Source organism: Astyanax mexicanus, chromosome 16 (genome assembly GCF_023375975.1).
Source record: "Astyanax mexicanus isolate ESR-SI-001 chromosome 16, AstMex3_surface, whole genome shotgun sequence".
In the NCBI taxonomy this organism is placed as follows: domain Eukaryota; kingdom Metazoa; phylum Chordata; class Actinopteri; order Characiformes; family Acestrorhamphidae; genus Astyanax; species Astyanax mexicanus.
In genome coordinates, this window is record NC_064423.1 from 4,657,125 (window position 1) to 4,683,657 (window position 26,533).

At 37.4% G+C, this 26,533-nt stretch overlaps 2 protein-coding genes across 12 annotated transcripts in view; one reads left to right on the plus strand and one right to left on the minus strand.

Moving 5' to 3' along the window:
- The window catches only part of mcf2l2 (MCF.2 cell line derived transforming sequence-like 2), a 177,962-nt gene that overhangs the window by 134,996 nt on the left and 16,433 nt on the right, over positions 1–26,533 (minus strand). The window contains exon 1 of one of the 11 annotated variants that reach the window (XM_049465739.1): positions 25,687–25,993. The exons of 8 other annotated variants lie outside the window; for them this stretch is intronic. In XM_049465739.1, coding sequence (XP_049321696.1) covers positions 25,687–25,702 — 16 coding nt within the window. In that variant the 5' untranslated portion in view covers positions 25,703–25,993. Of the gene's footprint in view, positions 1–10,710; positions 11,108–24,799; positions 25,173–25,686; positions 25,994–26,533 lie in introns of those variants that run through there. 2 more of the 11 variants (XM_049465745.1, XM_049465738.1) reach the window with 2 other exon arrangements.
- ncbp2 (nuclear cap binding protein subunit 2) overlaps positions 1–26,533 on the plus strand; it is a 231,614-nt gene that overhangs the window by 129,047 nt on the left and 76,034 nt on the right. The gene's annotated exons all lie outside the window — the stretch shown is intronic.

Consider the following 26,533-nt stretch of genomic DNA (forward strand, 5'->3'; position numbering starts at 1 on the left):
AATTCAAGAAGACTTTGTGGAGGAAACTGGACACTGGGTTGCAATGAAAAATTATTTGATTCAAGCCACCCAGTCATTGTAATAAGAAATGCATTTATTGGAAAAGACAAAGACATGCATTAAGTGTAAAGGAAATACAGCTTAAAAGACACACACAGAAGACAGAAAGATGCATGCTCTGGCTCTCACCTCCCATACAACCATCTTTATACCCCTTTCCTACATCATGAAATAATTTCCCTACTTCTGCTTAACCATAGAAAACGTAAGCAAAATGTATCCTGTCCTTAAAAATAACAGGAAATGAAAATACTGTAGCATAAGCAATACTGTATGTCTGGAACAGAGAAATGAATCTAATGATCACACAGGATGTTGCAAATTAGAGGAAGTATATAAAAATCTTCATGTTGTCTTACATGCATTGGTTTGAGCTCAGTAAAATATATTAATCTTACAAAACAACAGTGTAAAATGAAATTGACTGTCTTTAAACGGGGTAAAACTTTTAGTTTCCCTTACAGCAGTCACACATGCCAGAATGTTCCTTTTTAGGAGATTCTGCGCTACTCAAATACGTCTTAAAGAGTAATTACATTTAAATAATTGGCTAAATAGCTAAAATAATAAAATATACCTGCCCTGCTTAAAATGCTTAAAAATGAGATGCAAATATTAGCAGCATTCTTATCAGATATTTGACCATATTTTTATCAAAAGCATGCTCAGTAAAGTGCAAATATAATGTAAAATAAAATAGTCCAACTGTTAAGAAAATTAAAAGTTATTTAGCATCTTTAGTATTAATTTTTACATTAATACAATCTGACCTAAAGGACTTAAGACTCAGATTAGTGGATTTGTCATTATTGACTAACTGACGTTGCTATCTGTTTTCCGAGCTGAATTAATTCACTAATTTCTTATAACAGATGGATGGTGCTGTGCTGGTTAGATTAGTAGGTTCTCATGTTTGATATAATATGTAGATTATGAGTATAGTTCACTCCAGTCTTTAGCTATTAAGCTCAGAACACTAGAATGCAGCTATTGGCTCAATGCTAGCTATCAACTGAACTCAGTTGTAGGCTAGGAGTGTGTTAGCCCTGATGCTAACTGTTTTATGAACTGAATTAATGGCTAATGTTTAAAAAATCAGATGGATGGTGCTGTGCTGGTTAGATTAGTAGGTTCTGGGGGTTAATATAATATGTGGATTATGATTATAGGTCACTCCAGTCTTTAGTTTTCGAGCTTAGAACACCAGAACGCAGCAATCGGCTCAATGCTAGCAAACAGCTGAACTCAGCAGTAGGCTAGGAGTGTGTTAGCCCTGATGCTAAGTGTTTACAAACTGAATTAATGGCTAATGTTTTAAAAAATCTGATGGCTGTCACTGTGCTGGTTAGATTAGAAGGTTCTTGTATCAATGCTAGCTAATAGCCGTAACTCAGCGATTGGTTTGGAGTGTGTTAGCCCTGATGCTAACTGTATTTCAAACTGAATTAAAGGCTAATGTTTAAGAAATCAGATGGATGGCACTGTGCTGGTTAGATTAGTAGGTCCTGGGGTTTAATATGATATGTGAATTATGATTATAGTTCACTCCAGTCTTTGGTTATTGATCTCAGTACACCAGAACGCAGTTATCGGCTCAATGCTAGCTAACAGCTGAACTCAGTACTAGGCTTGGAGTGTGTTAGCACTGGTGCTAACTGTTTTACAAACTGAATTAGTGGCTGATGTTTGATAACAGATGGATGGCACTGTGCTGTTAAATTGGGAAGTTCCTTTCATTTGATATAATATGTATTTTATGAGTATAGTTCACTCCAGTCTTTAGTTATTGAGCTCAGAATACTAGAATACAGCAATCGGCTCAATGCTAGCTAACAGCTGAACTCAGTTGTAGGCTAGGAGTCTGTCAGCCCTGATGCTAAATGTTTTTCTGAGCTGGATTAATCATTACATTTTTGATATCAGAATAGATTTGCTAGGTCCTGTTGTTTAATATAATATGTGTATAGTGTCTGTACATTACTCAGGTTTTTACTTATTAATGCCAGAACACCAGCATGTATTTATCGGCTTATTGCTGCCATTGGACAGGTTGCAAGTGATACTAAAATACTGAAAATGTGTCATAAATGACATTACCAAATCAAATAACAAATCAATTTTGATCAAGTACAGTAATAAAACTTTACAAGGCACACACACACCGACACAGACACACACACACACACACACACATCCAGAGGCATGTTCCAAAGGAAAGACAATGTGCGTCAAACAGCATGTGAATTGTTGATGTTATCTCAGAGCCCTGGGGTCGTGGCCGTTGACACGCCGCTGAGTTACAGCAGCAGGCTGTAGAGGCCTGAGGGGAAGATCACAGTGGCTGGTCTAATCCCACTGTATAAGAACAATCGCCCACCCCCCTCCCAGCACCTTCAGAAAACTACAGTTTCAAAGAGGTTACATGTAAGAGGGTGTGGCCTAAAAGAATAGAAGAAATAAGCAAATGCACGTGGGTCTTCCCAGCCCTCAGCTGTCAGGAACATTACAAACCCCAAATTGCCATATTTTACAGACTAAAATGTGCACGGTATTGTAAGATGTACTATCCAAAAAACGTCTAATTTCTGGTCTATTTTCATACATAAGGCACATTTTTACGCAACAACAGTAAGGAACAAGGGTGCCACCATGTTTCTCTTCTAATAAGCAGCAGCACTAGCCATGATTAGCAGTGCTAAGCAAGGGTTAGCGCTTGTAATGGCGCCCGATAGCGATAGACTAGACTAGGTCAGGGGTATTTAATTAGAATTCAGTACAAGTTAGAGAAAAATTTGCCATGGTCTGGACCGTCGCCATTTTTAACTTGCGTTATGATTCAGTATTATATACTGTTTACTGAAGAAGCCTAGTGTTTCTGTCAGTGTTTCATATCATCAACAACTGAAAGACAAAACAAATTACACATACTAGTATATTTTAACGATATGTATTGTTTTAAATAGGCCTGTCACAATAATTACATTATCAACCTATCATAAAATAAATGGAAACACCCTGAACATATCGAGTCTATTAATGTAAATCTGCATGTTAACTTTGTTTCAAAATGCTATTTTTTTTATTCTATTTAATTTTATTTATATTAGATTTGCGCCTGCCTGTCATGATATTTACATAAATGACAAATCATACAATATATGGAGACAGCAGTTTTATTTTATTTAATATTATTACTGTATCAGACTTTATTATGTTGTGGGTAAAACTGAAAGTTGCCAATGCTTTTTGTCCCCTGGGGGTTGCCTTAGTTTTGAGGTAGGGTTGTTTTGGGAGCAGAGAGCGCGCCTGCGAGCGAGGAATTAAATCCTTCTCAGTAGTTTATCGTTTTGGGTCCGGATTGGACAACGTCTGGGTCCGGACCCGGACCGCGGTCCGCCTATTAGTGACCTCTGGACTAGACTAAAAAAAGTCACCACCTAAAAAAAAGGTCACACACTCTTATATTTGGTTGGACCGTCTTTAGCTTTGTTTACGGCACGCTGCATTCTCTGTGGTATTGTTTCAATAAGCTTCTGCAGTTTAACAAGGTTTATTTCAATCCATTGTTGCTGGATTTATTTTTCACCAAGATCTTGCAGCAGCATTGATGATGGTAGAGTCTGACCACTGCACAAAGCAGCTCTTCTCCATCCAGCACATCCCAAAGATTCTCAATGAGGTTAAGATCTGGACTCTGTGGTGAACTCTCTCAATCCATGTGTGAAAATGATGATCTCATGTTCCCAGAACCCCGAACTCTTTCACAATTCCCGCCTCATTGATGGAATAACCTGGTCTATATTCAGTATATTCAGGTAGTCAGCTGACCTCATTTTTTTAGCACATACTGTTGCTGAACCTAAACCTGCAGACCAACTGCAGCATCAACCCCAACTTACTTACTTACTTTGTTTAGGCAGTGTATTATGATATGGTCCTTTTTATAGTTTGTTTTAAACAGAGGTGGAAAGTAATGAATTACATTTACTCACATTACTGTAATTGAGTAGATTTTAGGAGTAATTTTATTTTTTAGTAAGTATTTTTTAAAATAGGTGATTTTACTTTTACTCAAGTACATTTTGACAGGTAATTTACTTTGCTACATTGGAAAACTCCCTATTACTGAGTAAATAATGAAATGCTGGTGAAAAAAAAAATTGTCTGAATTAAAAAACAATTGAGTTTTGTTCTCCATGGCAGCGCAGCTGAACTTTTCCACCAGCAGTGTTTATTACGGATAGCGGGAGAGACGCTAAACAATTTGCTTGGATGTAAAAAAAAAAACATGTAAATAGTTAAAAAATAATAATGAACTATAAAACTATAAAAATACAGTTTATAGTCACCAATATGAAAAAAATGGATCATAGAAACCTATGCCACTTGTTCTTGAAAATGTTTTATGGGTGGTCTGAACAAATACTGCCTGAAAGGTCAGTTAATTAATTAATAATTAATTAAAAAGATTTAATTTATGATTTTTACTTTTTTACATCAAATAAATAAAAGTAACTATGTAACTTTTACTCAAAGTCAATTTTAAATTGAGTCTTTTTTACTTTTACTCGAGTAGATTTTTAGATGGTACTTTTACTTTTACTTGAGTAGAATTTCAGCAAAGTAAAGTTACTTTTACTTAATTACAATTTTTCAGTACTTTTTCCACCTCTGGTCTTAAATATATCAATATGTATCAATATATCACTATATGTTGCATTATGTCAGCATTAATATCAACCACATACTCCCCCAATATTACATAATGCTGGTATTATGTAATGTAATACATAATACCAGCAAAACCATCTTTTACCAGCAAAACCATCTTTTCAACACAACTTCTCTATAAGTATCGACTCTCTCTCTCTCTCACCGACAAAGGTTGCTAGGAACCTGGGTATTCTGGTTGATGACCAGCTCTCCTTCACGCACCATGTGGCCTCGGTTGCTCGATCCTGCCGCTTCGCGCTCTATAACATCCGAAAAATTCGACCGTTCTTGACGCAACAGGCCACCCAACTCCTGGTGCAAGCGGTCGTCATCTCACGCCTCGACTACTGCAATGCCCTGCTAACTGGCCTCCCGGCCTGTGTAGTAAAACCACTCCAGATGATCCAGAACGCAGCAGCACGTCTGGTCTTCAACCAGCCAAAACGGGCACATGTCACCCCGCTGCTCATTGAGCTCCATTGGCTACCAGTTGATGCTCGCATCAAATTCAAAGCTCTTACAATCGCCTACAAGGTGATGACAGAACAGCTCCTTCCTACCTGCACTCACTCCTGAAAGCTTACGCTACCTCCCGGCCGCTGCGCTCCTCCAATGAACGTCGCCTCGCTTTACCAAACAAACATTCACACAAAGCAATCCAGACTGTTCTCATACAGAGTTCCCCAATGGTGGAACAAACTACCTTCTACTACCAGATCAGGAGAATCTCTCGCTATCTTTAAGAAACTCCTGAAGACAGAGCTCTTCAAAGAGCACTTACTCTCTTAACACCTCTAACTAACTACCTTCCACTACCAGATCAGGAGAATCTCTCACTATCTTTAATAAACTCCTGAAGACAGAGCTCTTCAAAGAGCACTTACTCTCTTAACACCTCTAACACACTAACTACTTCTAACCTCATTTCCTTCTTCCTCTCCTTCACTCCTCTATCCTATTATTCCCCTTTGACCTCCTTTTATCCCTATCCAAAGATGTTTTACCTTTAAACTTATTTTACATTGTACTTGACTATTGTAAGTCGCTTTGGACAAAAGCGTCTGCCAAATGTAATGTAATGTAATGTAATGTAATAATGTAATTGCAATTCTTTCAATGTTGTGATGTGCTGCATTTCATAAAGCTATTCTTTTGTGCGAGGCTTATAACAGCTTTAGCAGGTGAGAAGCGTGTGGAGGGATTAACTGGCAGAACAGACACACCACAGTTCACCACAGGCCAAAGCTCACCTCACACAGTGCCATCTGTCTCCACTGCACCTGGGCTGAGTTCCAGACCCAGACAGACATCTCACCTACTGACAGTGACACTGACCTTCATCTACCCCCAGCTACTGCAAACAACACTCTGCAACCCAGTGGTGTGCAGTGAGGCCCTTCTAACCCTTCAGAGAAGGGGTGACAATAAATGCATGTAAATAATTACATCATTTTTAATCAGGATATATATATATATCATAGCTATTGTAAGTGTAAGAATTTATTTTATAAATTAACTAAAATAAAAAAAACAGCAACGAATTCAAAGCATTAGTCTGTGTTTTTTAGTTGCTACCGGACACTTATCTGATTGACAGCGGTTTTAACCAATCAAAACGTGTCTGCGTGCCCCTTCTCCTGATTTTGGGAAGGGTGTAGTAATGAATCTATTAGTAAAGTCAAAGTCGCAGGACAATCTAACCAATCAGATTAATGAAAAATTTTCACCACGGGGGCGGGGCCATGGCTGTCTAACCCCTTCTCAGCAGCGCTGTGTTGAAGGTGTTACGAGTTGCTTAGTCATAAACGGAGCTCATGCTGGATTAATTTAATAGTTATCTAACTATCATGGAATTGCAGCTGTAAATGAGACAGATATTGTGTCATATTATATTAAAAAGCCTTTTTAAAAGCTGTCCTTCAATGTGAAACTATTTCACAGTAAAAGGCCGCCTGACTGGTGAGTTTTTGTGTGTACTTATTGTTTTGGCTGCTCTGGCTCTGGTACTGTAGACATACTAATGAGTGATCTTTGTTGAACGGTTGTACTTGTAGGCAAATTAAGCATTGATTGTTGGGTCTATTGTATACTTTTGTAGTTTGTAGCTGTTGTATTTGTTGGCTGTTGATGTGTATTAAGTTAATATAACAAAGTCAGGACAGAGAATATGTAGTTATTGTAATATTTATCTATGTAACTGTCGGCCGGCGGCGGGGTGGGGGAAATGAATAAGAAATACTTATCTATATCCAGGTAGAGTCACCAGAAATTCAGTCTTTCAGTTAACAGCTGTGCTGAACTCATCAAGAGTTAATTACTTGAATTTCTTGTCTCTTAATAAAGTGTTTGAGAGCATCAGTTAAAGTAAAGTAGTGAAGAGGTAGAGTTACAGGTACACAGTAAATAGTGAATATTTATAGAGTAATGTTTTAATTCATATTATGGCAAAAAACTACTCAAATAAGTAAAGAAAAATGACTTTAAAAATAAATGAAGATCGATTAATCTAAAAAAGTTCAAGAACTTTGAAAGTATCCTCAAGTGCAGTTGCAAAGACCATCAAAATCATTATGATGAAACTGGCTCATCAGGATTGCAGTAGGAACGGAAAAGCAAGAGTTTCCTCTGTTGTACAGGATGAATTCATAAGAGTTACCAGCTTTAGAAACCACAGGTTAACAGCTCCACAGATAAGAGCTGTCACACCTTAGCCCAGGTCTGTCTTGTGTTTCTCCCTCATTTGGTCTCTTGTGCTCCTGCCCTCTGTTTACCTGTCATGTGTTTCCCAGCCATGTGCTACTGTTGTGTTTCCGCCCTAGCCCCGCCCTGTCATCAGTTATTTGTAACCCCGCCCCCTCATGATTGACCCTCAGGTGTTTTCAGTTTCCTGTTCCCCTTTGTTTCAAGTCTCCCTTGTCTAGTCTTTAGTTGGTTTGTTTGCTGTCTGTGGTCAGGTTTGTTTCAGGTCTCATGTCTTATGTCTCATGCTGTTTTCAAGTTTAGTCTTCTTTAGTTTTATATTCAGTGTAACTTTGGTTTATTTTGTTTGTTTGTTAGTGTGTTTTAGTTTGTTTATTTAATAAAATTATTATTCTGCACTTACGCCCATCCCCCCTCTCATATGTAACAAGAGCACCTAAATGCTTCACAGAGTATTTTTTTTATTTGGTTTGTTTAACACTGAATAACTTCCATACTAATTTACAACGTAGGATGAGAAAAAAAAAACGAGAAAAAGAAACACATTGAATTTGAAAGGTATTGTATTACATTCTAATCACAGCTACTGCAGCACACTAACTACTGGCAATGCTCTAATGCAGTGGTTCTCCTCTCTGGAGCTGCTTCAATTAGTGTGTTTCCCTGCTGTAACACATCCAGTTCATCTTAGTCAGAATCATTTAGTTTAGGGGTCATTAATAGGCGGACGTTGTCCAATGTGGACCCAAACCGGTAAACTACTGAGAAGGGTTTAATTCTGACATTGTTCATTTAAAACGATGTAACTTTTCTTGTTCGCTTTCTCCGCCTTTCTCTCGCCGCTTTGGGGCGTGTCGCCTAAAAGAGCAAGCAGTTTATCTTCCTCCAGCAAGAGTGTGCAGAGTTGTAGTTCAGTGCTGTGTATGAACGAGACGCTGTTATTTTTTTATCGGCCGGTGAACCCTGCTAAAACATCCAGTTCAGGACCAGCTGCTCCTCTGTCTCTGTCTCTTACAAAGGGGATCTTCAGCCTGTCCTCCGTTTTCTCACTCTGTCGTTCTGCCTGTGGTGTGTGTGGCGCTGATTGGCTACCGCCCAGCGAAACTCGCTTCTCATTTGCATAAAGTAAAAAAAAGTCACGGGCCACAGACTCTGTAATAAAACAAATAATGAAATATACCACTTTAAATAATACATTTTCCTGATTACTTTCATTTACACACCATTTTACTTGACTTACTATCTTTATCTTTGACAGTGTTGTGTAAACTAAGATTTTTCAAATTGATGTTTAATTTCACGATGTCTCTTAATATTAAACTCCTTAATTACGGCAACTTTTAGACTCTTTGGTCCGTTTTTCTGTGCTAGAAATGCGCACTCTCTCCGCTTTTAGACTCTTTTGCCCGTTTCTGACACCAAGCGTTCAAACTTTGAATCTCACATTATAAAAACCTGCGGGCCAACTTTCATTCTATTTCTAAAATACCTTGCGGGCCGCTCCAAAAAAGGAAACAGGCCGCAAATGGCCCGCGGGCCGTAGTTTAGACACCCCTGGTATAAACTCTAAAACCTCCAGAACAGGAGTACTCCAGCATCAGGATTGAGAACCACTGTTCTAATGGTACTATATAGCAAGGCCAGAGAGTAAGAAAGAAAAGAAAGCGCTTATAGTATTTCCCACAAAGTAACAGTGCCCCATATTTAGTGGAAACTCTGGAAAATTACATACAAGAGTGTAGAGTTGTGTTGCTAGTCAATGTTGGTCCAAGATCACAGTTCCAAAACACTCCGGGCACAAGCAGCACACCTCCCACTCAAAACTACAGAACAATCAAGACACTTGTCCCTGCGGTATTCACTACAGACTGCAGAGCTACAGCTGAGCTGCAGAGCCTCGAGATCTCCAGAGAAATCCACGTCCTTGATTTCTGCCTCGACTTGCACAAAACACCAAAGCAATGCCCAGTTCTGGACGTCAGCAAACCAGCAGGGCTTTTGAATTATAACTCCTGTGACTCCAGAGGGGGTATACAATTAGTGGTGTAAATTACTTTGCTCCCTCCCAGAGGCATGTTAGTTTTACACATTCTACACATATGTAAGATCAGCCTCAGAAACGGCAAAGAGCAAATGATATTCAGATATTCAATGAACACACACACACCATCACACAACATAAGGTTTAGAGCTAGGGGTGTTAGAAAATTTTGCTACTGATGTTGCATCGCGTCCCAATAATTCGTTTTGCAATACTGGATTGATTTTCAAAAGCACAGTATAATTTTTTTTTTCAGGTTTACATGTAAAGACATTTTCAGGTTCTGGTTTAGCGTTATATAGTGTTAGTGTTGTATTCTGTTGTTAGATCCCACTGTTCTGATTGGATAACTTTTCTGTACACTTTTCTGTTATTTGTTTTAAACAGCAGTAAACCGTGGTATATTTAATCATAACCCCTGTATTGTGATTTGTAAAATCACTCTAGAGGGGTATCCAGTTAGTGGTGTTAAACCATTTGCTTCATCCCAGAGGTGCGTTAGTTTTACACATTCTACAAATATGTGAGATCAACTCACATATTGCAGTCTTCACCACTAACTGAAGACTGAAAATCTACAGCTTAGATACAGAACCTCAAGATCTCCCCTCTACTTCTCTACTTGCACAAAATACAAGATTTCTGCCCAGTTCTGCACGTCAGCGAACCAGCAGGGCTTTAAACCCTCTTACCTATAACCGGTCTGGGCCGTTTAAGCATGATGTCCAGAGTGGAGAGCCCAGCAGCTCAGATTCAGCACCAGAACGCCAAATCTGTCAAACCCTGAGCACTGGATATCAGTGTTGTAAAATTATTTATTGGATAAATATTATGGTGTGTTTTCATACTAAAATGTGTTTTAAACAGCAGTATATCATGGTATATTGAATCATAACCCCTGTCTTGTGATTTGAAAAATCCCTCTAGAGGGGTATCCAGTTAGTGGTGTTAAACCTCTTTGCTTCCTCCCAGAGGCGCGTTAGTTTTACACATTCTACAAATATATAAGATCAACTCGGCCAAAACAAACGGCCAAAATAAACGAAACAAGCCTGAGGTATTCACCACTATCTGAAGACTGCAAGGCTACAGCTTAGCAGCAGAACCTCAGATATCTTTTCTCTACTTGCACAAAATCCAAGAGTTCTGCCCAGTTCTGGATGTCAGCGAACCAGCAGGGCTTTAAACCCTCTTACCTATAACTTGTCTGGGCCGTTTGAGCATGATGTCCGGACTGCAGAGCCCAGCAGCTCAGATCCACCACCAAACCAAGAACGTCAAATCAAGCTGGAGGAAAGGCATAAGGGTTTGCCAGGATAAACTTGTGAAGTTTTCTCTCCTGTCTTCATCCTGCTCTCTCTCTCTCTCTTTCTCTTTGACTCTCTCTTTCTCTCCCCCTCTCTCTCCCGTCGCTCAGTCTTGCTGTGGGAGCCGGCAGCTGTGCCGGAGCGCTGGCAGCAGACGCATATTTGTGGGAAGCGTCTGAAGGGCTTTGGTCACTTTTTCCTGCTGTTAGCGTGTTTTTCCTCCAGCAGCAGTCTGCTCTCACAAGGCTGCCTCTTTCCGGGGGCTGCCACGGCCGGCCTATCAGAAGCGAGGGAGAAAAGCGGGCAGTGCACCAGCCCTTGCCTCATGCTGGAAAAGATGGTGGGGGGGGGTCAAAACAACAGCAGACCTTCAGCCTGACTTTCCAGCATGTGCAGCAGAGGAGAGGAAAGGGGAGGATAAGCACATTATTTTAAAGCAGAAAGGAAGTCAAAGTACCAGTTCTTCTGGATTTGGCAGGATTTCAAATCACATTCACGTGCTGCGTGCGCCCGTCCCCACCCTCCACCACCTACCGATCCCGCCCACCACCTACCGATCCGATCCCTCCCACAGGGGCACTGTGTCTGGAGCATGTGCTCCAGCAGCTGCCTGGGAGAACAACACTGTTTATGATCCTAGAGGAAGTATTTCCCAAAACACCGGCACTCCGGGCTTCAGGCATTGTGAGACGCTTTCCTTCCTTCCGTCTACACTGCCTCACAAAACAGAGGGATTCAACAGAACATCAGATATCAGATTTCAGACAACGGTTCTACTCTGACAGAAGCACACAACTGACAGAAAGCCTATAGACCTGTTGTTACGTAACGGGATGTAACATTCAATTTGCTTTTGTATTTCTGCTTGGGTCTCAACTGCCCTTGAAACTCCTAGTGCAAAAAAACATCCATCTGTTTTCTGAGAATTAGCTATAAGCGTTTGGTGTCAGGAATCTTATGCTGGTATAAGCCATTTAGATGCTTCCTTATTGTGATGTCACAACAAGGAAACCTGCATAGAACCACCCTGCACCACCCCTTACCTGCCACTAAATCAGTTGAAGAAACACTAGATCAATCTGCTGGTTGAGAACCTCAAACAGCACATAGCAGGATTAGCCAGCAGACTTCGTCTGAGTGAGGGATCTGTACCTACAGTTTGTGGCAAATCAGCAGAAGAGGGAGAGTTTTGTGCTTCTTTCACAGGTAAGAATAAACTAGGTTGTTTCTGTCATCACTAACATGTAGTGAACACTCAGCATGTACATGAGGCATGGCCAGCAACAGTTTATTTGCATAAAAGTGACAGAGCCCTTAAATGGCTCAATCTTGGAAAGGAGAAAAACTGGCAAGATCTAACGTGTGTAAAAATAATATAATAATATCTACCCTTTAAAGAGTGCAAATTATTTCCATATGCTTAAAAAACATATTTTGTATATGATTAAAAAACTAATCACTAAATAATAAAATATCAATACATCTCCCAGCTCTAGACCTCTATGTCTGAAAGTGATCTTTGTCCAGGTAAATATCTGGTGTGTTTCTATCTTGGCAGCAGGAAATACAGGTGCGCCACTGACTTATTTAAAACCCAGTCAGCCGCTTAATCATACCTTAGCCATGTAGGGGTGCCACGCACATATGGACACAAATCCAGCTTTTACATTGACAATATACAGAATAAAGAATAAAAATAACATTTCTGTTCCCTTAATTGAGCTGCTGGTGTATCTTCACACCGTGAACGAGCAGCTCAGTATCTGTCTCTACTGAGACGCACAAAAGCACTGCGCAGTTAAGATACGAATGTGCCAAAGTCAGAGCTCACCTGCTTCTTAAAGGGAATGAGAAGTAAAACATTTATTGGTTTATTTCACATTATGTCCAAAAACACACTTGTGATTAATTAAGATAATTAGTACATGTCTTTTGTGTGCTTTGTTCTGCACAAGGCTTATTTTTTTGCAAACACACACCGACACGCCCTAAATGTATAAAAAAGTGCAATTGACTGGTGTGCTATAGATCACTAAAATAGGGCCCTAAGAGTCTAAACAGCAGATTCACTCTCTGTGTTCCAATACAGACTAAAGACCAATCCATTCACAGAGTTCCTAACTTAGCACTTGGTATTTATCCGGACTTTTACTGAGCAGCATCTACTTTAATGTATGTTTTGACTCTAACCTGTAGAAAACTAGATAAGAATACTTTTTAAAGTTAACAACCTAGCACTTCTAGGTTGAAGATACATTAACACAAAAATTAGATAATTTTTTAAAGGTTAAAGTTTTTTTTTTTAAATAACTGAGATTCTTACAGCACACGCAGAGTTCAGCTACTTCTAAAACTCTGCAGCTAATGTGGGTAACACTTTCTATAAATGTCATCTCTATAAGACTCTATAAACGTACTCATAGCACATTATAATGCATTCATAAGGCATTATTTACATGGCTATATATGTTTATAAAATGTATAATTCATCATAGCCATGTTTATTATGTATCATGAACTGTGATTATAATGCATCAATAGCTGTGTTTATAACATGTTATACATCAATACCAAGAAACTGTCCCAGCTTGCAGTATTATGCATTATGACTAAAACCATACCCTCCGTTATTAACGACAGATATACACTGTTTTAGCATTTTATATTATAAGCACAGCCTATAATGTATTATGATTACAAGTTATAATGCTTAATAAACATGGCTATAATGGGTTATGCATTTTTATAAATATTTATAGCCATGTTTATAATGCCTTATTAATGCATTATATTATGTTATGAATGTGGTTATAGAGTATAGGTTATGGAAAGTGTTACCCTAATGTGCTTATCTTATTTAATTTAAACTTATTAGAATTCTGTTGTTAATAACATAGGTCTAAATTGCTGTTACAACTCTTGCAGTCTAAACAATTACACTAATCCAACTTGTGTATTTGTTATTAAATTGTTTAGTCTAATCATTAAGAACAACAACTCAGACCCCTGACAAGACAATGCATGCTTGTGTCACACCCAGCTGTTATGTAACATCCAGCCAAGACAGCCAAAGTTAACCTCGGTGATGTCCCTGAGCTCACGCAGGGTATCTGCTGGTGTGGGGTAATAAAATTTAAGACTTTTTAAAGCACAACAGAAGTATTAAGTTATCAGCAGAGAGAAGCTGTAAGATATGAAGTGCTGTAAGATTTTGTGGGAAAACAAAACTGCACTGACTTTAGACTTGATAATAAAACAAAGTGGATCAACACCAGCAGATGACAGACATGTCTCTCCAAACCATCACTGATCATCAGTAAATTTTACATTTCATTTGTAAATCAAGGGAGCAGAGTCTGGAGGAAGAGTGGAGAGACACACAGTCCAAACTGCTTGAGGTCTAGTGTGAAGTTTCCACCAATCAGTGATGGTTTAATGGAGAGACATGTCATCTGCTGGTGTTGATCCACTGTGTTTTATTATCAAGTCTAAAGTCAGTGCAGTTTTGTTTTCCCACAAAATCTTATTTAAGACCTTTGAGAGATTGAGATTTTAAAAGGAATTAAGGCTTTTTAAGATATTTGAAAGATTGAGATTTTAACATAAATTAAGGCTTTTTAAACATTTGAGACATTTTCAGAATAAGAAGAAGTAACGTTTTTTAAGACCTTTGAGAGATTGAGATTTTAAAATAAATTGAGTTTTTTTAAAACCTTTGAGAGATTAAGATTTTAAAATGAATTGATGTTTTTAAAAACCCTTGAGGGATTGAGATTTTTAAAATGAACAGTTTTTTTAAGACCTTTGAGAGATTGAGAATTTAAAAGGAATTGAGTTTTTTTTTTTAACCGTTGAGAGATTGAGATTTTAAGATGAATCAAGGCCTTTTTTAAAACCTTTTAGAGATTGAGATTTTAAGATGAACCAAGGCTTTTTTTAAAACCTTTGAGAGATTGAGATTTTAAGATGAATCAAGGCCTTTTTTAAAACCTTTTAGAGATTGAGATTTTAAGATGAACCAAGGCTTTTTTTAAAACCTTTGAGAGATTGAGATTTTTAAAATGAATAGAGTTTTTTAAGACCTTTGAGAGATTGAGATTTTAAGATGAATTGAGTTTTTTTTTTAAAACCTTTGAAAGATTGAGATTTTAAGATAAATTAAGGCTTTTTAAGACCTTTGAGAGATTGAGATTTTTAAATAAATTAAGTTTTTTAAAAACCTTTGAGAGATTGAGATTTTAAGATGAATTTATTTTTTTTAAGACCTTTGAGAAATTGAGATTTTAAAATGAAGTTTTTTTTAAAACCTTTAAAAGATTGTCATTTTACGATGAACCAAGGCTTTTTTAAAACCTTTGAGAGATTGAGATTTTAAGAGGAAATTAGTTTTTTTTAAACCTTTGAGAGATTGAGAATTTAAAAGGAATTGAGTTTTTTTTTTAAACCGTTGAGAGATTGAGATTTTAAGATGAACCAAGGCTTTTTAAAAACCTTTGAGTGACTGAGACTTTAAAAGGCATTAAGGGGTTTTAAGACCTTTGAAAGATTGAGATTTTAAAACAAATTGAGTTTTTTAAAAAAACCTTTGAGAGATTGAGCATTTAAAATGAATCAAGTTTTTTAAGACCTTTGAGAGATTGAGATTTTAAGATGAACTAATGCTTCTTTAGGCCCTGTCACTTTGTGTCGAAATCCTAAAGTGAACTCTTAAACTCGTCTCTGCACTGATTTCCTTCATGTGCTCTCTGAGGGTGAGAAGTTCACACCCAGGGGAGAACCTGGTCAGTAAAACTAGCTAATGGTCAGGAGTAGCTTGTTAATGAACAGCCCTGAAGGAGGAGGAGACCCGAACAAAGCTCGTCCCTCAGCATCTGCTGAGCCACAGTTTAAGAGCACCCACCATCAACATGTGACTATTACAGCCAAAAAAAACACAAAGCACATGGTGGGGCAGGCTGTCTCATGATGCCTCCTGTCTCAGACCCATGTGGGACAACGTTGACTTTCTTTCCCCCGAGCTTCACATTCTACACCGCTCACCAAACACTCACCAAACACTGCTTTTTTATATTTTATTTCTAATTTTCTCCTATTTTTCCCACCATTTAGCTGCTACTCAGCTGTATATCCCCTATCACTAGTGATTCCACAACACCAGGAGGGTTATGAAGACTAGCACACACCTCCTCTGATACATGTGAAGTCAGACTCCGCCTCTTTTTAAACTGCTGCTGTTGCTGCAGCATTGCCGAGTAGCATCACAGAGTAACGCTCGGAGGAAAGCGCAGCGACACGGTTCTGATACATCAGCTCACAGACGCAGCCTTGTGCTGATCCACATCACCCTAGGAGTGATGAGGGGAAAGAGAGAAAGCCATCTACTGTACCCAAACAGAGAGAGCAAGGCCAATTGTACTCTTTCAGGGTGATGGCAGATGATGGCAAGCTGCATGACCGGGATTCAAGCCAGCGCTTAGACCGTTGGACCACTTGCCACCCAAAATTGATGTTTTAACAATGCAAACCTACTGTTAATGCTTTATACTCCAAAAATCACAGATTTCACTTCACAACTAAAGAGAAGAACTGCAGATGCTTATCAGGCTGGAAAAGCTACTCCAGGAGTGTTCACCAACAAAGTTCACATCAAGACCAAGGTGTGTAAAAGTCTGCAAGGGACCAAAGGAACCCAAAGGAACTTCTAAGCAACTGAAGGCCACTCTCACATTAGCTAATGTTAAATAAAAAAATTTATGAATATAAATCAAGAAATATTAAGAAAGCGCTAAAAACAATGATGGGCATGACATTTTTACAAAGAGAAAGCCACATAGAAAACAAAAGGCTTTTGAAACTATGTTTTGTGGGCGAATGAGACAAAAATTGAGCTTTTTGGTTGAAATGAAAAGCGTATGTTTGGAGAAAGAAAAACAATCCATTTGGTAGTATCATGTTTTAAACCACTTTCATCTAAGGGGCCAGAAGGAGAAATATATTTGAAGTCACGGGCCACAGACTCTGTAATAAAACAAATAATGAAATATACCACTTTAAATAATACTTTTTTCCTGATTATTTCATTTACACACCATTTTACTTGACTTACTGTCTTTATCTTTGACAGTGTTGTGTAAACTAAGATTTTTCAAATTGATGTTTAATTTCATGATGTCTCTTAATATTAAACTCCTTAATTACGACAACTTTTAGACTCTTTGCCCCGTTTTTCTGCTCTAGAAATGAGCACTCTCTTCGCTTTTAGACTCTTTGCCCCGTTTTTCTGCTCTAGAAATGAGCACTCTCTTCGCTTTTAGACTCTTTTGCCCGTTTTTCTGCGCTAGAAATGTGCACTCTCTCCGACTCTTTGGCCCGTTTCTGACACTTTCAAACTTTGAATTTCACATTATAAAAACCTGCTTAACAGCGGGCCAACTTTCATTCTAGTTCTGAAATACTTCGCGGGCCGCTCCATAAAAGGAAACGGGCCACAAATGGCCCACGGGCCGTAGTTTGGACACCCCTGATCTAAGGGCAGGAAAACTAGCCATTAGTTATTGATGAAACAATAAGTTCTGTATTATACCAGCAAAGTCTGTAAAAGTAAAATGTTGGGACGTGTTTGTGAGCTGAATCTCAAGAGAATGAGAGTGGGTCATGCAACAAGACAACGACCCTAAGCACACAACTCGATCTACCAAGGAATAGCTAAAGAAGAATAAAGTTAATGTTTTGTAACAGGACCAAGGTAAAGTTCTAACCTTTACTGAGTAGAAATGTTGTGGGCGGAGCTAAAGCAGCAGTTCATGAGAGGAAACACACTAATATTACAGAGCTGGAGCTGGTTTGTACAGAGGACTGGACTAGACTAAGTGCTAAACTTAAGGCCCAACAGAGAATAAAAATCTCAGTATTCTATCAGTATACTATTATTTTTTTACTAATTTAAATGGCTCTGATAATGCTTTGATTAAAAATGTTATTTTGAGAGCATCAGTTAACCCTTGTGTGGTGTTCGGGTCTGTGGGACCCGTTTTCATTTTTCATCAAATGATACTAAAGAAATATTTTTTCTAACTCAAACTCATTGGCATTGGCTCATTTTTTGTGAAAAACATATATCAAAACACATTTTCGATAAACACACACTGTACACCCCCCCCCCCCTACACATTTATATTACATACAGTATGTTTGGCCAAGGGCTAATAAACATTGCTTCATTTGTAAAATTGAAACTAAACAAATTTTCTACTCATATCTTGAGTTTAATTCATTTTCTTTTACATTTTATTAAAAAACTAATAAAAAAAGAGTAGCACTTTTTAAAAGAAATGTAACATAAGAAAGGTAAAGGGCAAATATTAACCATGTAAGCTGTTTATATTGCTTGCAATTTAGGTGAAGCAAGCATGTGTAAAGCATTTTCATGTAAAATTGCTTAAAAATGCTTAATTTTGCTGAATTAAATACAAGTAACAAAGTAAACGAGTAACAAAAATATGAACACCACACAAGGGTTAAAACGCCATTATCAGTTTGGCATGCCTTCCTGCCTGGGCTTTGATATCACACTTCAAGCTGAGCTAGCAGGTCTCAGGAAAAGAGTTCAGGGGACAATTCACTTAGCCCCATGGCGGCACAATTGCTGAAAATAAAACTGTATGAAAAATCAAAGCCTTGTGACGCTAATCACATTTGGTAGTAGTCAGAAACCTAGAACGTAGCAGAGGACAGGCCTTATCAAAGCACTGCTGTACACAAATAGGAATTCAACATTTCATGCTTCTCAGGGAACGTAATTGCAAGCCAGAAGTAGGCCAAGCATCCCTCCAGCCTCCATCCCCACCCCCCAAGAAATAAAAGCATATGTGGGCAGAGAGAAGGATCCACTCACTCACTCACTCACTCATGGTCTCTGCCATACACACACAACTCACACTCACACTTTATCTGGAGGGCAGCATTCACACTATTATATACTGTAGGTAACAACAAGAAATACAAAAAAATAAAAAAAATAATTAAATGAATGAAGTGAATTCTAAAGTAAAAACTCTTAAATATAAGATGTGTCTGCACAATAACTTTGTGATACAATACATATCACAATACTGGGCTTATGATACAATATATTGTGACATATTGCAATACTGTAAGCAAAGCAATATACAGTCCCTTCCGAAAGTATTGTAACAATGAGGCCAATCCTATTATTTCTGTTGTAGACTGAACACATTTGATATTTGATATACTATTTCAATAATAATAATATTTCAACTTTTATTTCCAGGTATTTACATCTGGATCTGATACACAGTTCAGAAGATAACAACTCCTCTCTGAACCCACTCATTTTTATTGGAGAATTCATCCAAACTATGTTAATAACTTTAATTTCTTGTCTCTTAACCCTTGTGTGGTGTTCATATTTCCGTTACTCGTTTACTTTGTTACTTGTATTTAATTCAGCAAAATTAAGCAATTTTACATTAAAATGCTTTACACATGCTTGCTTCACCTAAATTGCAAGCAATATAAACAGCTTACATGGTTAATATTTGCCCTTTACCTTTCTTATGTAACATTTCTTTCAAAAAGTGCTACTCTTTTTTTTATTAGTTTTTCAATAAAATGTAAAAGAAAATGAATTAAACTCAAGATATGAGTAGAAAATTTGTTTAGTTTCAAAATTTACAAATGAAGCAATGTTTATTAGCCCTTGGCCAAACATACTGTATGTATATTGTATGTAGGGGGGGGGGTGTTGGGGGGGGTGTACAGTGTGTGTTTATCGAAAATGTGTTTTGATATATGTTTTTCACAAAAAATGAGCCAATGCCAATGAGTTTGAGTTAGAAAAAATATTTTTTAGTATCATTTGATGAAAAATGAAAACGGGTCCCACAGACCCGAACACCACACAAGGGTTAAAAATATTAGTTTGAGAGCATCAGTTAAAGTAAAGTAGAGAAGAGGTAGAGCTACAGGTATACAGTAAATAGTCAATATTTATAGAGAAATGTTCTAATCCAGATTAGGGCTGGGCAATATTATATCGTATACAATATATAGCTTGACACAGAAATATCGTGATATTAAGAATCCATTTTGTGATAATAGAGATGTTCTGTCTTAAAAGTAGTCTATTATTTACTGTGAAGTTTAAGTGTATTTATTGTATAATTGTTTTAGTTAGCAGTTTATATCGTCGCTCTCCTATGAAAAACACTTATCTCCATTTTTGTTCATTTTTAGTTTACTACATAATTTGAACAGACAAACCAGTAGAACAATAGAAACTCTTCAAAATGACCTGAAATAAACTCTTTTTACATTGACTTCCACTGAAAGTTTACAAGGTTTTTTCTGTTTTGGAGATAAGTGTTTTTCATTGGACAGCGACGATATGCATGCATTAAATATTCTGCATTATATTATTTTATGTTGTACTATTTATTTAGCCAAATTATGATTATACTGTTATACTATTATTCTATATTCCTGAAACTGATATATATTTAAATTTTCCTATATCGCCAAGTATATCATTATCGTAAAAATAATGAAATATCGTGATCTTATTTTAGTGCCACATCGCCCACCCCTAATCCAGATTATGAGACGCAATAAATACTCAACTAAGTAAAGAAAAAAAAAATGACTTCAAGAAATAAAGGTCAGTCAATAAGAAAATAAATTAAAAACTTGGAAAGTATCCTAAAGTGAAGTCCCCTCAAAGACCATCAAAAATGAAAGGATGAAACTGGCCCTCATCAGGACCACCCCAAGAAAAGGAGAAGCAAGGGTTTCCTCTGTTGTACAGGATAAGTTCATCAGTTTTACCAGCCTCAGAAACCACAAGTTAACAATCAGCTCCCCAGATAAGAGCAGCTAAATGCTTCTACACAGAGTATTTATTTGGTTTGTTTAACACTGTTTTTAAGTTACTACATGATTCCTTATGTGTTCCTTCATAGTCTGATAGATCATTTCACTATACAGTACATATAAATGAATAAATAAATAAAAAGGGTGTGGAGTCTAGTACATCTAGGTGAAACGAAACCAATAAAAGACCAATAAAAGTCAAACACACACTACAAATGAAGAAGAGCTAATGCTGAAGTCGGCAGTATAAATACTGTATAGGATCAAATTCACGTCTATGTTCACGTCCCTGTTCAGACGAAGCACATGTGGACGTGTGTCTGACCCACTTCAGGCAGGTGGTTCTGATTATGCTGAGCTGTTTCTGTGGTTATCTCTGGGGCCTCTGGAGTCTAAACTGACCACATGTGTAATCCAGACATCACTCAGATTCCAGAAACATCTAGAGATGTAAAGAACATGCCACAGAGTCTAATAGACATACTGTATACCCATTACAGTGCTGTGATGAAGTACACTACACTCTAAGAAATATAAGTACATATTTGTACTTAAAAGAGTATAAAGCTTGTCGCTGGGGCTGTACCTTATATTGAGGTACAAAAAAGTACCTTTCAGTGAAAGTGTGGCAGTAAAGATTATAAAGATTATAAAGATTATCATTAACTAAATATGGCTCAAAAACTTGATGATCCAAAATTGTCTGGCTTTCAAATAAAAAAATGTGCAATTAAAATATATACTGTTTATCAGTGCAGTGATACAGAATACTGAATGTACTTTTTGGCTGCCAGTTAAATGGTACAAATCTGTACTTACTGCTGTTAGGAATGACTCTGTACTTCAGAGGGAACAAATCTGACCCTGTAAAGACCAATATTGTACCTTTGAGGGAACAATTATGAAGAGTGTACTTTTGAGTACAAAAAAGTACTCATATCGTACCTCTGTTTTTTAGAGTGTATGCAGCTGAGAGAACAGCAGGAAAATCACTATCACAGATCGTTTAAACGACCTGGCCTGTATTACACACCACAAGCATCAGCCTCACAAACCGTGTTTAAAATTCATTATGAAGGTGAAATTGTATAATTATTATTATTTTTTTTTTATTTTTTTTTTTTTACATAAATAAATTTTGCTGCCTTTGACAACTGCTTTTTTTATTTTTTTATTTTATTTTATTGTTTATCATTATTATATGTGTGTGTATATATATATATATATATATATATATATATATATATTTTTTTTTTTTTTTTTTTCCCTCTCTTCCATGAGAAGTGGAATGTTGACCCCTTGGAAAATATAATTTGTGGATCTTTTTGATTATATTGGAAGAAATGTTTAGTGTGATTGTATATTGTGTGGTGCTGTGTAAATTTGTGTATTAAAAAATAAACAATTAAAAAAAATAATAATAAATACAATTCATTATGGATATATTTTAAGGTTGGGCAGTAAAACTGTGCTCTGCTCTGTGTTTAGGTAATACAATCTGTTAATATAAGTATGATTAACCGCGACTAATCACAGAATGTTGCTGTGATAAATCCATATATATGTACAGTACCAGTCAAAAGTTTAAAAGTTTGAACACACCTTCTTGTTCAACGTTTTTCTTTATGTCTTTTATTAAATTAATTTTCTAAATTGTAGATTAATATTAAACACATGAAAACAGTTAATGGACACATATATAATTCTGTAGTAAACAGTGTTTAAAAAAGTGTAATTCCTCCAGATTAATCCCCTGATCTAAACCTGATGAACTGAGATGGGGATTTAAGGTGATTTAATTGGGATGAGCTGGAGCTTCACAGCATGAAGGAAAAAAAGATGCAACTATTGTTCAGCACCTCCAGGAACTCCTTCTTTCAAGACGCTGAGAAAAACAGCAGAAGTATCGGAACCGAGTCACTGTGCTTTTTTTTCTGCGAGCGTTAGCGCTGTGATGCTACTCTGCAATGCTACAGCATCAGCAGCAGTTCTAAAAGAGGCGGAGTCTGACCTAACATGTGTCCTGCTTTTGGGGCATCACTAGTTATAGAGGGAGTCCTAATGAATTGGTTGAGTAATTACCCTTGTAAATTGGGGAGAAAATGGGAATAAAAAAATAGAAATTTATTTATACATAAAAAATAAAACTGTCAAAAACACTGACAAATTATAGGCATAAGATATAGCCAGACAACACTGCTGAATCATCCGCTCAGCAACACACCGCTTCCCCACAGAGACACGCTAGCGTAAGAGTTTAAAATAAGAGAAAATAAAGGTTATTAGATTCAGGCCGTAATACCTGACCTTGTGAGCTACTTTCTGAAAGACGAGCCAGAAATAGACAGACTCAGCATGCTCATTCATTTCTGCGTGAAGGCAATTCAAGGTTAAAACACCCACTTTACAACCGCACTCAGCTTTAATACAGAACACCTACAATAAATACAACCTACTGCAAAATACCCACACGCATCTGCAATGAATACAGCCACCTCTATCTCACCTTTCCACCTGATCCCTCCTGTGTGGAGCGAGCTGTTATCAGTCCAACAACACCTCAGACCAGCAGACCAGCAGAGCAGACGATGAGAAGGGTCATTATTAGGACACTGTGCCTTTTGGTGCCTCATAAATTATTATTATTATTATTTTTTTTTGTATAAGCTGGTGGAGCTAAAAATCAGGGTAATTCCACCAAATATAGGTTTTTTTTTTTGTTTTCCTGAGTTAAAACATTAGTGTTGTTCCTTGTAAATGAATATGAACTTGTTTTCTTTGCATTATTTGAGGTCTGAAAGCTCTGCATCATTTTTTTTTTACTTTTTCTCATTTAAATGCTTAAATAAAACAACATTTTGTTTTACAAACGTATACCTATAAATAGCAAAATAGGAGAAACTGATCATTTTGAAGTAGTCTCTTAATTTTTCCTGGAGCTGTATTTTACAATAGATCATTTATGTAATTATTGTGGCAAACCTAATAAATAATATTAATAATAATACAAAAATTTAGTTACATTATAAATTTGACCAAATTGACACATTTTAATTGTTCTAACACTAAAAAGCAACCAGTATACCATAATACAAGATATTACACATTCTTTACTGCAACATCAGCATCACAGAGTAACTGCAAAGACTCACAGACAAATATATGTTTTTTTAGGGCTGCGAACACTAATTAAATAAAGTAGTATTGTAGTACTATATATTCTTCTTCTTATTCTTATTCTTCTTATTATTATTATAATTTTTATTATTATTATTATTTGCAACCAATTTAGTAATTTATTAGTTGGGTCTATGTTATTATACACATAATTACAGCTTCTGTAACCAAAGCTGGGCAGTAAAGCATCATTAAGCTGGATGCATGCTGGAGCCGTGGGTGAAGGAGATTCACGATAAGTTTGTAGTAAGTTAGCTCTTTTTTTTCCCTCTCACTCAATACAAACAAAATGCATCTCATGTACTTAGTGAACAAGTTAGCATTTCCCTCGATTTTACTCGATTTTCCCTCTATAGGACCTCCTCCAACTTTTTATGTTTTGTTCACCCAAATATTATAAAAATCTAATATTCCACAACTGCTGTAAGCTAACAAAATATCACCTGCATAGAAATAATATTCTATTACATCATCAAACCACCTTCATAACCATATAAGGAAAAATTATGACAGATAGTAAAATAATAATAAGGACAATAACAACTACATAGCAACAACACCATGTCCACTACGATTACAAAATTCCCAAGACTTCCTCCAACTTTCTATATGTTATGTTCACCCAACTAATTTAAAAAACGAATATTCCACAATTGCTGTAAGCTAACAAAATATCACCTGCATAGAAATAATATTCTATTATATCATTAACTTAACCGGCGTAACCAGAAAAAATACTATTTAACGACTACGCCATGTCCACACTAAGACTAAGACTAAGACTAGGACTTATTTATCATTTATCAAGACTTATTTTTCCCAAATATTATAAAAAAATAATAATCCACAGCTGATGTATGGATGTAAGGTGGGGGAGTAAGATGGGAGAGGATGGGAGGTGAGGAAGGCATACTTCTCCTGCTGACTGATTCTGTCTGGTGGCACGCGTCCAGAAAGCGGTGGTAGGACTCCATCTCCCCGGCGGAGATTCGCACCACGGAGTAGGACGCATCCCGCGCCCGAGAGCCGCAGGTGCAGCAGCGGGTCGGGAGAGTCCTGTACCCGTCCATGGCGCTGCGCTACGGGCAGTGAGCATAAGCGGCGGCGACGGTGACAGTGGCTAGTTTAAGCGAGGTCAATTCAGAGCAGGGGGAGGTCAAAGCTGATAGACGGTGAGCGGAGAGTGTCACTCACTGTACAGGATTAAGCTATTAATTCCTGCCGGGCCTCTCCTGCGTAGGCTTCACTTACTGATCTGTTCTACACCTGAGAAGAGAGTGTGTCCAGCACGCACACACACACACACATATATATAACCAATATACTACTATATCATCAATCATCAACATAACCAGCGTAACCATACAACTGAAAATGAAATATAATATAAAATAACAATCATTTTGTAATCATGACTACCCAAAAGGACTTCCCAAGACTTGACTTCCTCCTCCAGCTTTCTAATGAGTCTAGATCTGTACCACTGTGCTCAGTAATGCTTGAGTAATTACTGGCATCTTTTTCAGGTCACATTACTCTGTCTTAAGCATTATTAAGCACACAGAGCTCCTTATTCATAGGCGAAAAAACCACCCAGCGCGAAGTCGCCACATTCATAATACAGATTACAGCAGTCTAGCACAGTCTCCACACACACACATCACTCAATGTTACTTCGATCTCCAGGCAAAAATGAGACAGAGGCACACACACATAACAAGAGTCCATAAGAGGAGAGTTCCACAGTGTCTCCTGGGTCACTCCAGCTGAGACATAAAGGCTAAAACAGCTCCGACTTACACATTATAGACCCCATGGTGGAGAACGTCCCAGGCCGACCGGTCCCAACAGCAGTCCTGGGTTCGTTCCCCTCTCCTGATGTTCCCCAGCGCTCCCCAGCAGCAGCTCACCTCCGACGAGACCTTTCTACAGCTTTCTCAGAAGCCGCGGAACAAAATGCCATGGTTTACACAAATATCCTCAACAATGCCAGAAGCTCCGGGGGCTTCCCCTTCCTCTCCCACCCTGCAAAGCATTCATCACTGCGAGGGGCGTTCTGGTCCACAGTGCGTCAGAGGGAACTTCACACGGAGAGACGCTGCTCCTTTCCTCCCTCTACCCTCTCACATGGTCTCACACACACACACACACACACATAAAAACACCAGGAGCCATAGCACAAGGAATGCTCACCCCTCCCCACAAAGCCTGACACACAGAGCAGAGGACATAATGTGGCCCAAAGCATAATTATTAACTCAACTCAACTCAACTTTATTTATAGAGCACTTTAAAAACAACAACAGCTGCAACAAAGTGCTGTACATAGCAAATTATAGGATAAAACAAAATACTAGAAACAATAAGACAAATTAAAATATAGGTATCAATAAAAAAATGGTTTTAGATAAATCTATGAGCTAAGTAAAGTAAATGTTAAACAAAATAAAATAATAAAAACAGAAATAAAATAAATAATAAATAAATAAATAAATAAATAAAACAAGAACAAAGTCTTAAATTTGGTTAAAAGCCAATGAATAAAAATGAGTCTTTAGCAACGTTATTAACAGCCCTTTAAACCAGTGCTGCACAATATTAAGAAAAAAAAAAAACTAACAAAATCTGCAATACATACATATTTTGT